The 16,993-nt window shown below is 44.6% G+C and overlaps 1 protein-coding gene across 4 annotated transcripts in view; it reads right to left on the bottom strand.

The window, feature by feature from the left end:
• Nucleotides 1-3,270: 3,270 nt before the first annotated feature.
• The window catches only part of LOC121548702 (serine/threonine-protein kinase PAK 5-like), a 98,847-nt gene continuing 85,124 nt past the window's right edge, over nt 3,271-16,993 (bottom strand). For 3 of the 4 annotated variants that reach the window (XM_045210173.1, XM_041860231.2, XM_045210174.1), the window contains 8 exons: nt 12,012-12,221; nt 11,654-11,795; nt 11,327-11,481; nt 9,124-9,257; nt 6,848-6,974; nt 5,573-5,698; nt 5,331-5,465; nt 3,271-5,215 (listed from right to left, as the gene is read on the bottom strand). In XM_045210173.1, coding sequence (XP_045066108.1) covers nt 5,060-5,215; nt 5,331-5,465; nt 5,573-5,698; nt 6,848-6,974; nt 9,124-9,257; nt 11,327-11,481; nt 11,654-11,795; nt 12,012-12,221 — 1,185 coding nt within the window. In that variant the 3' untranslated portion in view covers nt 3,271-5,059. The remainder of the gene's footprint in view (nt 5,216-5,330; nt 5,466-5,572; nt 5,699-6,847; nt 6,975-9,123; nt 9,258-11,326; nt 11,482-11,653; nt 11,796-12,011; nt 12,222-16,993) is intronic. The other variant, XM_041860233.2, reaches the window with a different exon arrangement.

Below are 16,993 nucleotides of genomic sequence, written 5' to 3'. Positions count from 1 at the left end.
AGCGGCTGAGAGCTGCGACTGAGCCCGGGTGATCAATGCTCCTGTAGGGCGTGGCATGGCCCAATCATCGAGGCGGAGATGGAGTATTGATCTCTTCGTTTGACTCTGGGCCTTCAGAGGAGACGCGATATGAGCAAGTCAAATTGAAAATAAATGGAGCATCCGTGACATCCACACCTCTTTGTTTGAACACCACAGACATCATCATGAATCATGTCATCAAACTCAAAACCCTTACCTGGTGTCCGTTTCGCTCTGAAGTCCCATCTATCCTTAGTTTGACACTTTGCACAGACTGAATGAATGAAATTTTATTTTATGAATTAATGAATCCCTTATTGGATTAATTGACACATAAACAAACATTGTGATCATTCAGTGATAATTATTCTTCCGGTGTTCTCTGCAGTGCGCATCGCATGAAGAGTGAAAAAAAGTAATAATAATAATAAAATAAAAATCTATACATAATACATAGTACATAAGGTTATCCAAAAAATAATTATAAATACATAAAAATGAAACAGAAGGCATTTGAAACCAGTCTGGCACAAAGAGAAGATTACGTGGGAGACAGGCCTACGCACAGACTGTTAAAATGACCTGTTAGGCCTACCATTTTTAGCAGTGAGAAACAAACAAAGCCTATACAGAATCCATTGTCTTTCTACTGTTTTATGGGTGACAGTTGAAGGGGGGAATTAGCGTGGGTGGTTATCTGGTTGGTCTGGTGGTGTACAATCAGGCCCAGAGTCACAGTGGGCCTAGTTTGGTTCACTACTCATTTATTTACAGCCTCTGGTTAAGGTGTCTTCCTGTGAAAGACGAGTTTTATTATCCTGGGTCAAACCAATTGAATATCCTATTATAGTTCCACACAGGAACAGAGCTAGGAGAAGAGAAAAGCTATTGCCTCTATATATTGTCTAGTCATGTGATGTGTATGTGTATCTTTCAGTTCCTTTATTTCAGGGGTGTCAAACTCATTCCATGGAGGGCCTAGTGTCTGCGGGTTTTTGGTTTTTCCTTTCAGTTAAGACCTAGACAACCAGGTGAGGGGAGTTCCTTACGAATTAGTGACCTTAATGAATCAATCAAGTACAAGGGTGGAGCGAAAACCTGCAGACTCTCGGCCATCCGTGGAATGAGTTTGACACATGTGCTTTAGTTGTTTTAGCTACAGAGGCAAGGCTATTGTTGATACACCAGTGTCCGCTGAAGTGTCCCGCTAAACATTATTAGGCCAACACTGGAGAATGTTTAGGGTCATATTCAATTTAAAATCCATGGTTTGGTGTTTTCAGGGATGTACAAAAAACATAATTCTTGTTAATCTGTAGTGTGGACAATGTGGGATGTAGCCTAAACAACTAGCGGCGATGGGAGATTTCAGCAACATGGACAGTGATGAATTGGGAACCTCGAGATCTGAAGTTCAGAACCATAGGATAGTGGACAGACATGCAGCTGCAACGCCAAAGCCACTGGGAAAACCCCATTTAATGGATAAGGCCTACACACAAAGCAATAAGCCTGCAGGGCAAGACTCCCACACAAACATCCATATTTCATTTCAAATATAAACCTTTAGAATTGTGAATTATAGGGATTAAATGTGCAATTAATTGAATTTATTTGAACTATTCTTGATTCTTTGAACTACTGTATACAGTCGGGGAAAAAAGTATTTAGTCAGCCACCAATTGTGCAAGTTCTCCCACTTAAAAAGATGAGAGAGGCCTGTAATTTCCATCATACGTACACATCAACTATGACAGACAAATTGAGGAAAAAAAATCCAGAAAATCACATTGTAGGATTTTTAATGAATTTATTTGCAAATTATGGTGGAAAATAAGTATTTGGTCACCTACAAACAAGCAAGATTTCTGGCTCTCACAGACCTGTAACTTATTATTTAAGAGGCTCATCTGTCCTCCACTCGTTACCTGTATTAATGGCACCTGTTTGAACTTGTTATCAGTATAAAAGACACCTGTCCACAACCTCAAACAGTCACACTCCAAACTCCACTATGGCCAAGACCAAAGAGCTGTCAAAGGACACCAGAAACAAAATTGTAGACCTGCACCAGGCTGGGAAGACTGAATCTGCAATAGGTAAGCAGCTTTGTTTGAAGAAATCAACTGTGGGAGCAATTATTAGGAAATGGAAGACATACAAGACCACTGATAATCTCCCTCGATCTGGGGCTCCACGCAAAATGATCAGAAGAACGGTGAGCAAAAATCCCAGAACCACACGGGGGGACCTAGTGAATGACCTGCTGGGACCAAAGTAACAAAGCCTACCATCAGTAACACACTACGCCGCCAGGGACTCAAATCCTGCAGTGCCAGACGTGTCCCCCTGCTTAAGCCAGTACATGTCCAGGCCCGTCTGAAGTTTGCTAGAGTGCATTTGGATGATCCAGAAGAGGATTGGAAGAATGTCATATGGTCAGATGAAACCAAAATATAACTTTTTGGTAAAAACTCAACTCGTCGTGTTTGGAGGACAAAGAATGCTGAGTTGCATCCAAAGAACACCATACCTACTGTGAAGCATGGGGGGTGGAAACATCATGCTTTGGGGCTGTTTTTCTGCAAAGGGACCAGGACGACTGATCCGTGTAAAGGAAAGAATGAATGGGGCCATGTATCGTGAGATTTTGAGTGAAAACCTCCTTCCATCAGCAAGGGCATTGAAGATGAAACGTGGCTGGGTCTTTCAGCATGACAATGATCCCAAACACACCGCCCGGGCAACGAAGGAGTGGCTTCGTAAGAAGCATTTCAAGGTCCTGGAGTGGCCTAGCCAGTCTCCAGATCTCAACCCCATAGAAAATCTTTGGAGGGAGTTGAAAGTCCGTGTTGCCCAGCGACAGCCCCAAAACATCACTGCTCTAGAGGAGATCTGCATGGAGGAATGGGCCAAAATACCAGCAACAGTGTGTGAAAACCTTGTGAAGACTTACAGAAAATGTTTGACCTGTGTCATTGCTAACAAAGGGTATATAACAAAGTATTGAGAAACTTTTGTTATTGACCAAATACTTATTTTCCACCATAATTTGCAAATAAATTCATAAAAAATCCTACAATGTGATTTTCTGGATTGTTTTTCCTCATTTTGTCTGTCATAGTTGACGTGTACCTATGATGAAAATTACAGGCCTCTCTCATCTTTTTAAGTGGGAGAACTTGCACAATTGGTGGCTGACTAAATACTTTTTTCCCCCACTGTATGTCTACATGCAGGAATGTGTATTTGAATTCATTTACCCTGTAAAAGTCTGATTGCGGGTTTAAAGGCCCTCATATTGACCCTGGGTTTGTATAGGTGAGAGTGTGGAAAAACATGCTACACTTGTCAATGTTTTGTTTTCGCTTTTTTAATCGAAACCAGTTTCACTGATAACACACATGCAATATCACTGTACAAGCAACACCATGGATAGTAGTACTCATTCAAGTCCCCAGATAGTCGTCAAGGATAAGCCAGCTCACACACACAAACACACACACAGACGCTCAAGCACACACATGTTCATATTTACATATCACAGTGAATGATGGGTAAAAACGATATGGGGTTACATTGTTCTCTTGTCAAATCAGAACTGAGAATCAGATAGCGGCACAGTCCCAGTGTGTGTGTGTGCGTGTGTGTGTGGTACGATAAGAAACAGATGACAGCCAGGATGTGTGAGAGTGGAAAATAAGACCTTTTATCACTGTTTGTGTCAGACTGAGAAGCTCAGATATTGCTATAGGAGTCTTGTATGAGTGCCCTTTGAATTTATAGGAGTGTGATGATGGGTAAAGAAAACGGCTCCGTTTCAAATAAACTCTTCCTGCCAGTCCACTCAAACAGTGCAACGTGTGATTTGTGTTAAATTACATTGTCAAAAGATTAATACATTGGTGATGATAGATACGTTTGGGGTATTGCTTGTATAATACAACCAATATTACTGTCTGTCTGGCTGTTGATATTTATAAATGTAAAACAAAAAGAAAGAAAGGCCACGCTACCAAAAAATAAACCTTCAATTCAAAAAAATAAATAAAAACTTTAAAACAGTATACAACATTCTGGCGTTAAGCTTTTTTACAAACTCAATGGAGATTCTGTCTACAAATGTGGGATAATAAATATATTCAGGTTTATTTTTGTAACAGTAAGGAGTTGGTTTATTTGGGATATATCTTAAATTCTCAATCAAAAATGTATTATTATTATTATAAACAGTAAGAAAGATCTTCGCAGAAACTCTGATTTATATGTAATACTGCCCATATCACAATAATTACGACACAATAAAATACTGCAAATTATCAAAACTGTACAGAAAAACGTACATATTTCTCTAAAATACATTTTCACTATTAGTGTGAGTTGAGAGAAGTGAAGAGTGCGATGTTTTATTCCACCAATAGGAGAACAGCCTGTCTTCCAGCCAGACTAAGACACACCCACACCGCTCCCACTCAGACATCACCAAACGCTCATCAGCACCAAACGCTGCTTCCTGATCGTTCTGAGATCAACTGCTCATATCCGGGGCGGTTGGCATGTCTCATGGGTCCCTTAACATGGCGGCCAGCCTGGCAGTCTCAGCCAATCACCTCACACCGTCTACGCTCTAGTCGATGGTTACTACAGTATAACTCTACAGACAGGAAGAGAGGAAACTGCACCAGGACCACCCATCCTACAGATCTCTACTGGTCTAACAGCCTAGAGAATCGAAAGAGTTCAAACCAAGAGGCTAATCTTGTTTGCATTTGGCGCCAGGACAAGCAGCAAGCTGGCCACTGACTGAGACTCCTACAGTATATTTCCCTATACTCCAGTGTTGAACTTTATATAGTGTTTCTCAAACTAGAGGATATCAAATTTTTCTTTAATCTTTTCTTTGTAAATAATTCCTCAAGCTAAACTACTGCACGGTTACAGGTGTGAGCGTTTGTTTAGTGGCGTAGTCTCTCAGGTCAGGTGGGTGTTTGTTTGTTTGGCAAGGTGTGGGGCGCCGCCCTGGTGGCGGGAGGTCAGGTCAGCAGTGGCGGTAGTGCCTCATTAGGGGGACGATGCAGGATGGGGGACCCGAGAGCTTGAGGAAGGGGTGCTGGAGCAACTCCTGGGCTGTGGCTCGCTGAGACGGCTCTCTAACCAACATCAGGTCCAGGAAGGCCCTCAGAACCGACGATACCTGACAGAGAGAGAGGGAACACATTACTAATTATTTGACTTGGGGGATAACTGACATGAATCCACATTTCTGTAAATGTGCCAATTCAGTCATGAAATAGATTTGCCCTGCTGACCTTGTGTGACTCCTTTAGCCGTGGGGGCAGGTTGTCTCGTATCCTCCTCATGGCCTGTAGAGGGGGTTCGTTAAAGTATGGGGGCTCCCCATCTATCATCTCTATCACCATGATGCCCAACGACCAGATATCCACCTAGCAGGTAGCGTGAATGGTATTATTGTGTTTTTTCACAGCTCACTATATACAACAATAAACTTCACTCACTTTTTAATGCGATATTTGGCAATGTGTGTCCTTACCTCCGTGCCGTAGGGTAACCGTGAGATTACCTCCGGTGCCATCCAGTAGGGCGTGCCCACCAGAGACTTCCTCTTGGGCACCTCTTGGGACACTTGGGCACAGAAGCCAAAGTCTGACAGCTTGATCTGTGGGAAACAAAACATATTTGGTTGATCATCTGTGTTATCTATGGGAATTTTCGGACCACTTTTGTACATTGGACACAACAATCCCATATGAAATGATAGATTTTTATCTTAATTGATTTTACATTTTGGATGTGTGTTTCCTTTTTTCGGAAAACATATTTGGGTATGAATTTTAACTTTATTTTCTAAATATTCAAATATTTAACTTCTGTCCATGGAATAATTATAAGGAAAACGTGGGTTGAAGAGGTTTCGTATAAACCATTCTAATCCTGCTTCTATAATCCCTTAACTGGGGTGAGGGGATGGACTGAGTCAGGCGCAGGAGTGTGAAGAAGGAATATGCTTTATTCAGCCCAATAAGGTAGTCAGCGGCAATGCGTAAACATGATCCCAGTGCGTACTGGGAACCAAACATACAAGGTAAATATTCCCGGCGATAAAAATAACAAAATGCTCATCTGAGCTAGCGATACCTCCACAAAGTAACAATCACACACAAAGACAAGGGAGGCAGAAGTAACACTTATACAGGTACTGATGAGGGGATATGAACCAGGTGTGTGTAATAAACAAGACAAAACAAATGGAATGATGAGATGAGGAGCGGCAGTGGCTAGAAGGCCGGTGACGACGAACGCCGAAGCCTGCCCAAACAAGGAGAGGAGGCAGCTTCGGAGGAAGTCGTGACATTAACTAGCCAACCATCCATCATGTCCCAGCAGATCGTTAAGAGGTATTAGGCAGGCTTTCATTAATAGGTACCAGGTGCTAATTAATAATTGTTTCTCCTCTCCTCTCTCTCCAGTCCTGCAGTCAGAGGCAATTGAGGAGCTTGTACTGTACTGCATCACTGGCAGTAGCCCAGAAATAGGTAGGCATGTACTGTAACACAGAGGTCAGTGTGAGGGTGTAGGGCAGTGTTTTCATGCAACATTGTGTCATTGACGTCATGTCAGAAACTGGTTGTCATGGTTACTCTACTATGCATGGCTAAACCCATGTTTCTAACCACAATACAGGCTTTAGTTGTGTCCCAATAGGTAGTGGGCACAACCCACCAGTGAAGCCAACATCTGGAGTCCTACAATGATAGAAGGCCAGTTAATTCTGTACATGATTAAATAAGTTAGTCCAGAATCTTACCCGTCCATCGCTGGTCAGAAGGATAGAATCACTCTTGATGTCTCTGTGGATGACTCCCTGTATGTGGAGGTACGATAGAGCCCTCAACACCAACACACACACTGTGGCTATCTGCTCCTCATTCATCCTGAAACAAACACACACAGACACACACACACACGGGTTAGGATGGCGGTAGGAGACAACACACACACACAATATTGCAATTGTGTTTCTCCTCGACGTTCCTATGAACTAAGAAGATTGGAACTTCATGGCCGTGTAGCTGTGTGTGTGTGTGTGTGTGTGTCTGTGTGTGTGTGTGTGTGTCTGTGTCTGTGTCTGTGTGTCTGTGTCTGTGTCTGTGTGTGTGTGTGTGTCTGTGTCTGTGTGTGTCTATGTCTGTGTGTGTGTGTGTCTGTGTGTGTCTATGTCTGTGTGTGTGTGTGTGTGTGGGCTGGGGGGTAAACAATACATCTGGCTGAACTCCACAGAACATTAACATGAAGCTCCAGCTGGTGAGAACCTCCCCCATCACACACACACACACACCTGCAGCCCCTCCAGCACTGTCCTCCCTATCCTGTCTCACTCCACAGGAATCAATTGTCTTACCATTTGCTTACAACAAGGAACAACTCTCAACACACACACACACGCACTCACGCACACACACACACACACACACACACACACACACACACACACACACACACATACACACACACACACACGCACACACAAAGACACCCCTCCCATGGTAGATTGCGCCAGGTTTTATTGTCACACATGTATGCATTGAGAATTACAATAGATAAATTAGGCTTTAGGGAATGGAAAAACAATCTAGAGAATGGGAGGTTGATGTGTAGACAAAGGAGAGTGAATGCTTCCCACACATACGCCCACACATACATACACAAAAACACAAACACGTCCACAAACACACACATACATACACACAAACACGCCCACACACACACATACACACAAACATGCCCCCCCCACACACACACATACATACAAACATGTCCACAAACACACACAGACACACGCCCAAAACAAATGATTGCCACAATAGTAAATTAATTTCAAACAGAGAATGAAAAAGAAAGTGTATTGTTTAATGAGGCTGTGAAAGATGCCAAGGGCGTCACACGCATACCCACACACACATCCTGTAGTTCCATTATCTGAGCCTCCTGAGGATCATTGAAATTTGTAGCTAATTGAAATGGCTGAGGAACATGAACACGACACACAAAGAGAGACCAATCTGGACGGGGAGCGGCGGGGGTGGGGGGGTGGAGAGAGAGCAAGAGAGAGCGAGAGAAAATTCGGGGGAGTACTCACCTGCAGTGGGACTGTTTGTGTGTGTGTTCTCCAATACAGCTCTCCACAGTGATCAGTAATTTGGGCAACAAAAGAGTCGACTGAAATAGATTTGTATCATTCACCTGAGCCAACACGTGAATTCTATTACTGAAACCTGTTGCTGACAGTCCTCTGATGGCTATGCATGATGTTAATGACACAAGTGCATGTGCCACTGTCATAGACAGTAGGCTACATGCTTGTTATTATACATAAATTACGATGTCTAATTACTAATCCCCCTCTGGATAAATGATATATGAGGATTTGTTTGTGTTAGTAGGTACAAGTATATTGAATATATACAGATTGCAAAAGTGTGGACTTTATCACTACGATTAGCCCAAATCTTATTATTATCGACACAATTCCTTAGTAAATGGGACCCACTGTGTTACTTACACACCCAGCAAAGACAATCCAAACAGCTGGTAGGAGATTGGGACGAAAGAGGGATTACCACCTCCTCACACAACTAACCAAGACTCTTCTCTCCATCTCACGACTTCACGCCGACAGGGACGCCACTGACACAACCGTGTTATTATCACCCAATACGGCGCCACACAATGCTGACACACACCCTGACACACGCCACACAAATGACTATAATTAAAAAAGACCAAGGACACAACGTGTGCTAATCTAAACGACGAGGCGTTGAGGAGAAGACAATAAAACAAGAGGAGAGAGAGAGAGAAAAGTTTGAGAAACAACTAAAACCCCTGAAACCAGATCTGATGGGGGTTGTTGAGGAATGTTATTGTGAATCTGCTTTGGTTATTCACTTCCTGAGATGAATTAGTGGGACAATGATCCAAATGCAATTTTTTCAGACAGTGAATTGAAGACTCATGTTAGCTAATGCTTAGGTAGTCATTGGGAGAGAGGTAAATGGACTTTAGTGGCAGATTATTGGTTACCTCGTGTGAGTGACAATGTCCGTCAGGGCCCCGCCCTCCAGGAACTCCATAACAACCCAGAGTTCGTCTCCGACCAGGTAGCTGTTGTACATGTCAACCACGTTCTCATGGTGATAGTCCCTCATGATCACCACCTAAAAACAAAACAACAAACACAGGTTACATCATAGGCAGACAATATATCAGTAGTAACAAAACGGACCTAGCTGTGCATCAGAAGTTTCTAATCAAAAGGACTCATTCTTTCCCCAAAAATAAGGATATTTATTTAAGAGTTAAACATTATATATTTTTAACAGAGGTAAAAAGTGTGCTAAAAGTAGACTATGCTAAAAGTTTTAAAATGCAATAAAAACCCTTTCTACCAAACAGACAGCATGGCTACCTGCGCTACACAGCCTACCTCTACCTGAGTACCAAACAATCAAGAACAGGTGTGGCCAATCAATTGAAAATGTCGGCCACCAAACCTGCAGAATAGGGTGTGATTGGCAGATCGCTTTACTGAGTGGACATGATTATGAATCATACAATGAAACTGGGCCTGAGTAGAACAGTAAAACATACAACATTCAAATACTAAAACAGTTTGGACGATTAATGGTGTCCATACCAGTGAAGATGTCATCCTCAAGTAGACAGGAATTCTAGCTCGAATCACGTCGCAAACGGTCCACCATTTTACCTAGGACCAGCTCTGATAAGCTAGCTCAAACCTGCTAGTTTCACACTGGTGTAGATCGCCTGCCTGATGTCCTAGAAGCAAACTAAAAACATCTACTTGAAGGGAAGTCTATTCTTTATGTCTACATCAATATTTTACAGTTAAAAAGGCATGTTTCATTCCTCCATACAGGTGTTTAGCTAACGTAACTAGCTAGCATAGGTTTTCATCCTAAATTTGTAGCTAGCTATCAGCTGGCGACATTATATTACAGTGTTAAGAAATAACAACATGTGCATAATTTCTGGAAACAATAGGCATTGACAAAGTTAATGAAAATACAGCCATGCATGTTAGAATGAAATTGAAGGAAGCTAGGTAGTGGCCTAACACTGCGAAGCTAACTAGCTGACTCAACCACAGTTTGCCTAGCCTTCATGTTCAGTTTTACCTAGTTATCTTCTCGCCTATTGATGAATTGTTAACTGGCGACTGATGAAGCTTGCAAGAAAAATTATTCTCCTGATGTAGGCTACAGTGCCCTCCATAAGTATTGGACACAGATCAAAGTTGTTACTTTTGCAATAGGCTACTCCAAAAACGTGGATTTAAGATTACATTTGAATTAATGAGGATAGTACTGTAAATAATGTAATCTTATTTGGGGGTATTTGTAAGCATATTTTTTACTTTTAAAATATTCTTTTTTTATTGGTTACATTCTACTCCTAACCTCAGATCTAGGTTGAATCTAAATGTCAATGTCTGAAATATATGATGAAATTCATGATGGAATTAATTGAAGAGTTATTTTATAGAATAGCAGGTAGCCTATGCCACAAATTAAATCAATAAATGGCTCTGCAATCTTTCTTTCCAATGTGGATGTTGCTATAGAAGCTTAATGAAAAGGGATTAGATTGGGGTGTTAATAGGATAACATCAAACTTCAAAATAGCACACACACACACACACTAGTATTAATCATTGATGTGGGTGTGAAAATGTGTAAGGACAAGATAATTCATGCTTTGGCTTGATGTCAACACCTTGTTAACATACTGTGAGTCATTCCACCCACTTTATTCAAACAAAGTCTTCCCTCACTGTCTTCATGACATAAATACTGTGTCTGACTACTGAGTAGTAACAGCTCTACAGTGTTGCTACATAGCAGGCAGCAATGGTACAGTAGAGTAGAGCTAAATGGCTTGGCACACTCCTTTCCAAACCCAAAATAACGTCAGCTTGTTGCCTTGGGAACATCTAAATCAGGTTCACTAACACACTGCTCTGATCAAAACATCTGAGTTCCAGAAAAGCCTCTTATGTGAGGTAGCCTGATCTGGGGGCAAAACATTTGCTTTATAGTTTTACTCTGGCACTACTACATCCATGTGAAAATTGAAATGTTGACTAATTAAATGTATAGGCTTACACTATCTTACCTAAATCTTTCAGTCTATTAAAGTATCAAAATGGTTTGGTCTCCACGGAGACAAACCCATGACCCCTAACCCCTAACCCTTGACTTCTCACCTCGTTGAAGAGCAGTTCTCTCCTCTGCTGTTTCCTCAAGTCCATCTTTTTGACGGCCACCTGCTTGCCACTGTGCTTCTCACTGGCAATGCACACGATGCCCGTCGAGCCCTCGCCAATCTTTATGAAACTGTCCAAGTACTCTCTGGGGTCACCTGGGGTCAGAGATGGACAGATCAGAGGCTGATCAATGTTTGCTGCTCTCAGAAAGATATCTACAAAGCTTCTGTTCATTATCTACAAACTAGCAGAAGAACTTACTGTATATTTTAACTCCTGTGATTTGGGATGTACTTGTGTTTCTTTCTTAGGCTTCTCTGTGATTACCTGGGTTGACGACGAGCTGCAGGGCGGCCCTGAACTGTTCGTGGGAGACCCTGGAGGGCTGGGCGTCTGAACTGGAGCCCCAGGAAGGAGGGGGGTAGGCCCCCGGGGGAATGTAGGGGGACGATGGCTGGGAATATGCCCCCTGTAGGAGGGAGGGAGGAGAGACCCGGTTAATGACTCTACTGCACTGTCGGTGGTGATCTTTGCAGTTACACCTGTTTCTCTGAGAGTCATACGTAATTGTAGATCATAATATCTAAACAAGATAGGATTATATCTTAGGACACACATATGCATGCAGTCGTGCAAATATGCACAGTCGCATGCACGCACACACACACGCACACGGTAGACCCACCTGTGGGGTGTATGGCGGGCTGGGCTGTGATGGTGGGTGGTGGTAGGGGGAGGGTTTGTAGTGGTGGAACACAGGGGGGTACTGGAGGTGTCCGGGGGGGTAGCCAGAGGGCTTGCTGTGACTCTGAGGTAGTTTGAGGGGCCCGCGGGGGTACGTGTCAGACCCTGGGACCTGGGGACTCCCGTCCCGTGACTGCCGGTCGTAATCACCCTGCAAGAGATGGAAGACAGACAGAGACAGTGCTAGAAAGACAGCCAATACCCTGAAAACATAAGCTATTTAAGCTAGATGAGCTAATATTAAAATAATACTCTAATAAGCTTATAAGATGACAGCCGGCTCAAAAGTGTGATTTGTATTTAAGTGCAAAACTTTTTCAGTGCAAACTTCATTGAAGCTTGGTTGCCATGCAACATATAGGAAAAACAACCTCACCAAACAACAGTATCCTCTCCTTACTTGCATCATGAATGTAAAACAATCAGAGGTAGTTCTCTCTCTCATCAGTTTTTGTGTTAAATGTCAAATATTGGCAGAAAATCGGCAATCAAAATAAACGTTCTACCACAGTGACCATGTTATTTTTACGAAGACTATTTGATTCTGAGTTCGGACATATAAAGTGTGTATGTGAAAACTATTTATAAGATGCATACTTTGAGTTTTCCCGAACTCACTTCATTCGTGCATAAGAGGGAAGCTTGCGCTATCTGGTGCTGGCACATGTGCATCCATCATACAGCTGCTGTTAGGCCAGAGAACACCCAGATCTGGGGCAGCGCTCCACACCGCCAGGGAACACCCAGATCTGGGGCAGCGCTCCACACCGCCCGGGAACACCCAGATCTGGGGCAGCGCTCCACACTGCCAGGTAACACCCAGATCTGGGGCAGCGCTCCACACCGCCAGGGAACACCCAGATCTGGGGCAGCGTTCCACACCTCCAGGGAACACCCAGATCTGGGGCAGCACTCCACACCGCCAGGGAACACCCAGATCTGGGGCAGCACTCCACACCGCCAGGGAACACCCAGATCTGGGGCAGCGCTCCACACTGCCAGGTAACACCCAGATCTGGGGGCAGCGCTCCACACCGCCAGGGAACACCCAGATCTGGGGCAGCGTTCCACACCTCCAGGGAACACCCAGATCTGGGGGCAGCACTCCACACCGCCAGGGAACACCCAGATCTGGGGCAGTGCTCCACACCGCCAGGGAACACCCAGATCTGGGGCAGCGCTCCACACCACCAAAGAACACCCAGATCTGGGGCAGCACTCCACACCGCCAGGGAACACCCAGATCTGGGGCAGCGCTCCACACTGCCAGGAAACACCCAGATCTGGGGCAGCGCTCCACACCGCCAGGGAACACCCAGATCTGGGGCAGCGTTCCACACCTCCAGGGAACACCCAGATCTGGGGCAGCACTCCACACCGCCAGGGAACACCCAGATCTGGGGCAGTGCTCCACACCGCCAGGGAACACCCAGATCTGGGGCAGCGCTCCACACCACCAGAGAACACCCAGATCTGGGGCAGCGCTCCACACCGCCAGGGAACACCCAGATCTGGGGCAGCGCTCCACACCGCCCGGGAACACCCAGATCTGGGGCAGCGCTCCACACTGCCAGGTAACACCCAGATCTGGGGCAGCGTTCCACACCTCCAGGGAACACCCAAATCTGGGGCAGCGCTCCACACCTCCAGGGAACACCCAGATCTGAGGCAGCACTCCACACCGCCAGGGAACACCCAGATCTGGGGCAGCACTCCACACTGCCAGGGAACACCCAGATCTGGGGCAGCGCTCCACACTGCCAGGTAACACCCAGATCTGGGGCAGCGCTCCACACCGCCAGGGGAACACCCAGATCTGGGGCAGCGTTCCACACCTCCAGGGAACACCCAGATCTGGGGCAGCACTCCACACCGCCAGGGAACACCCAGATCTGGGGCAGTGCTCCACACCGCCAGGGAACACCCAGATCTGGGGCAGCGCTCCACACCACCAAAGAACACCCAGATCTGGGGCAGCACTCCACACCGCCAGGGAACACCCAGATCTGGGGCAGCGCTCCACACTGCCAGGTAACACCCAGATCTGGGGCAGCGCTCCACACCGCCAGGGAACACCCAGATCTGGGGCAGCGTTCCACACCTCCAGGGAACACCCAGATCTGGGGCAGCACTCCACACCGCCAGGGAACACCCAGATCTGGGGCAGTGCTCCACACCGCCAGGGAACACCCAGATCTGGGGCAGCGCTCCACACCACCAGAGAACACCCAGATCTGGGGCAGCGCTCCACACCGCCAGGGAACACCCAGATCTGGGGCAGCGCTCCACACCGCCAGGGAACACCCAGATCTGGGGCAGCGCTCCACACCGCCAGGGAACACCCAGATCTGGGGCAGCGCTCCACACCGCCAGGGAACACCCAGATCTGGGGCAGCGCTCCACACCACCAGAGAACACCCAGATCTGGGGCAGCGCTCCACACCGCCAGGGAACACCCAGATCTGGGGCAGCGCTCCACACCGCCAGGAACACCCAGATCTGGGGCAGCGCTCCACACCGCCAGGGAACACCCAGATCTGGGGCAGCGCTCCACACCGCCAGGGAACACCCAGATCTGGGTCAGCGCTCCACACCGCCAGGGAACACCCAGATCTGGGGCAGCGCTCCACACCGCCAGAAAACACCCAGATCTGGGGCAGCGCTCCACACCGCCAGGGAACACCCAGATCTGGGGCAGTGCTCCACACCTCCAGAGAACACCCAGATCTGGGGCAGCGCTCCACACCGCCAGAGAACACCCAGATCTGGGGCAGCGATTCACACCGTTTTTCTCCTTAGCCTTGTTTACAATACGAGTTAGATAATATAGCCTCGCTATAGTAGACTCTATTGGGGGGTGGGCTATGTTACCCAGTGTGGTTGCAGGGTTTTGCTCCAACCACGCAGTAACGATCAACACTTTGATTAGAAGAATCAGGTGTGTTGCTGCTCGGCTGGAGCAAAACCCTGCAACCACACCCAATGCCCATCCTTGCTCTATTTTCTCTCTCTCTCTCTCTCTCTCTCTTTGTGTTTCTCCATAACTCAGCTGAGTGGTGATGAATCATAGGTCTAGCTGGGAGAGAGAGAGGTGACAAAGGGACACTTTTCTCCCTGACACTAAACATTATGCACTGTGAGTAAGACCTGGCATTCTGCCTTCTGCACAAGAGGAATCCCAAACAGAAAGCAAGAGTATGATGTGTGTGTATACGGTCGTGCGTCAGTCATTGAGTCCCCCTCCCTTCTCCTTGGTCCTGCCCTTCAGCTTTAGTGTACCAGGTAGTAAATCTAGAAGTGTTTTATGGCATCACCAGTGACCCTGCATAAAGGTGATTAAGACCAGGAGTTAAAGATGGACTCTGTAGTAGGGGAAACAGCGCCACTGTCTGCCCCACGGTCGATGTTATGGTTTTTGTTTTGTTGACGAAGCAGAGGTGGGGAGCGTCCAGCTTTAAGGTACATTGTATTTACAGTGTTATTAACCACACTGGTTATACAGTATATTTACAGTGTTATTATTAACCACACTGGTTATACAGTATATGTACAGTGTTATTATTAACCACACTGGTTATACAGTATATTTACAGTGTTATTATTAACCACACTGGTTATACAGTATATTTACAGTGTTATTATTAACCACACTGGTTATACAGTATATTTACAGTGTTAGTTACCACACTGGTTATGCAGTATATTTACAGTGTTATTAACCACACTGGTTATACAGTATATTTACAGTGTTATTAACCACACTGGTTATACAGTATATTTACAGTGTTATTAACCACACTGGTTATACAGTATATTTACAGTGTTATTATTAACCACACTGGTTATACAGTATATTTACAGTGTTAGTAACCACACTGGTTATACAGTATATTTACAGTGTTATTAACCACACTTTTTATACAGTATATTTACAGTGTTATTATTAACCACACTGGTTATACAGTATATTTACAGTGTTATTAACCACACTGGTTATGCAGTATATGTACAGTGTTATTAACCACACTGGTTATGTAGTATATTTACAGTGTTATTAACCACACTGGTTATACAGTATATTTACAGTGTTATTATTAACCACACTGGTTATACAGTATATTTACAGTGTTATTAACCACACTGGTTATGCAGTATATTTACAGTGTTATTAACCACACTGGTTATACAGTATATTTACAGTGTTATTAACCACACTGGTTATACAGTAAATGTACAGTGTTATTAACCACACTGGTTATACAGTATATTTACAGTGTTATTAACCACACTGGTTATACAGTATATTTACAGTGTTATTAACCACACTGGTTATACAGTATATTTACAGTGTTATTAACCACACTGGTTATGCAGTATATTTACAGTGTTATTAACCACACTGGTTATGCAGTATATTTACAGTGTTATTAACCACACTGGTTATACAGTATATTTACAGTGTTACAGTAGAGTATCCAAACAAATATGGCTTGAATTGAAAATGGATCCGAAAGGTTACATTGAATGATTCTGATTGTAAACTGGGTGTCCCTGAATGCTGATTGGATGACAGCCATGGTACAATGCTATGAAAAAGTATTTGTCCCCTTTCTAATTTTCTCTACTTTTGCATATTTGTGATACTGAATGTTATCAGATCTTCAACCAAAACCTAATATTAGATAAAGGGAACATAAGTGAACAAATAACACAACAATTACATATTTATTTCATTTATTTCATAAACAAAGTTATGCAACACCCAATTCCCCTGTGTGAAAAAGTAATTGCCCCCTTAAGGCAAGTCGTCCAGGTCCTAATAATTGCTCCCACAGTTGATTTCTTCAATCCAAGCTACTTACCTATTGCAGATTCAGTCTTCCCAGCCTGGTGCAGGTCTACAATTTTGTTTCTGGTGTCCTT

The sequence above is a fragment of the Coregonus clupeaformis genome, chromosome 33 (assembly GCF_020615455.1).
Source record: "Coregonus clupeaformis isolate EN_2021a chromosome 33, ASM2061545v1, whole genome shotgun sequence".
NCBI lineage: Eukaryota > Metazoa > Chordata > Actinopteri > Salmoniformes > Salmonidae > Coregonus > Coregonus clupeaformis.
This window is presented reverse-complemented; position numbering and strand designations above follow the sequence as displayed.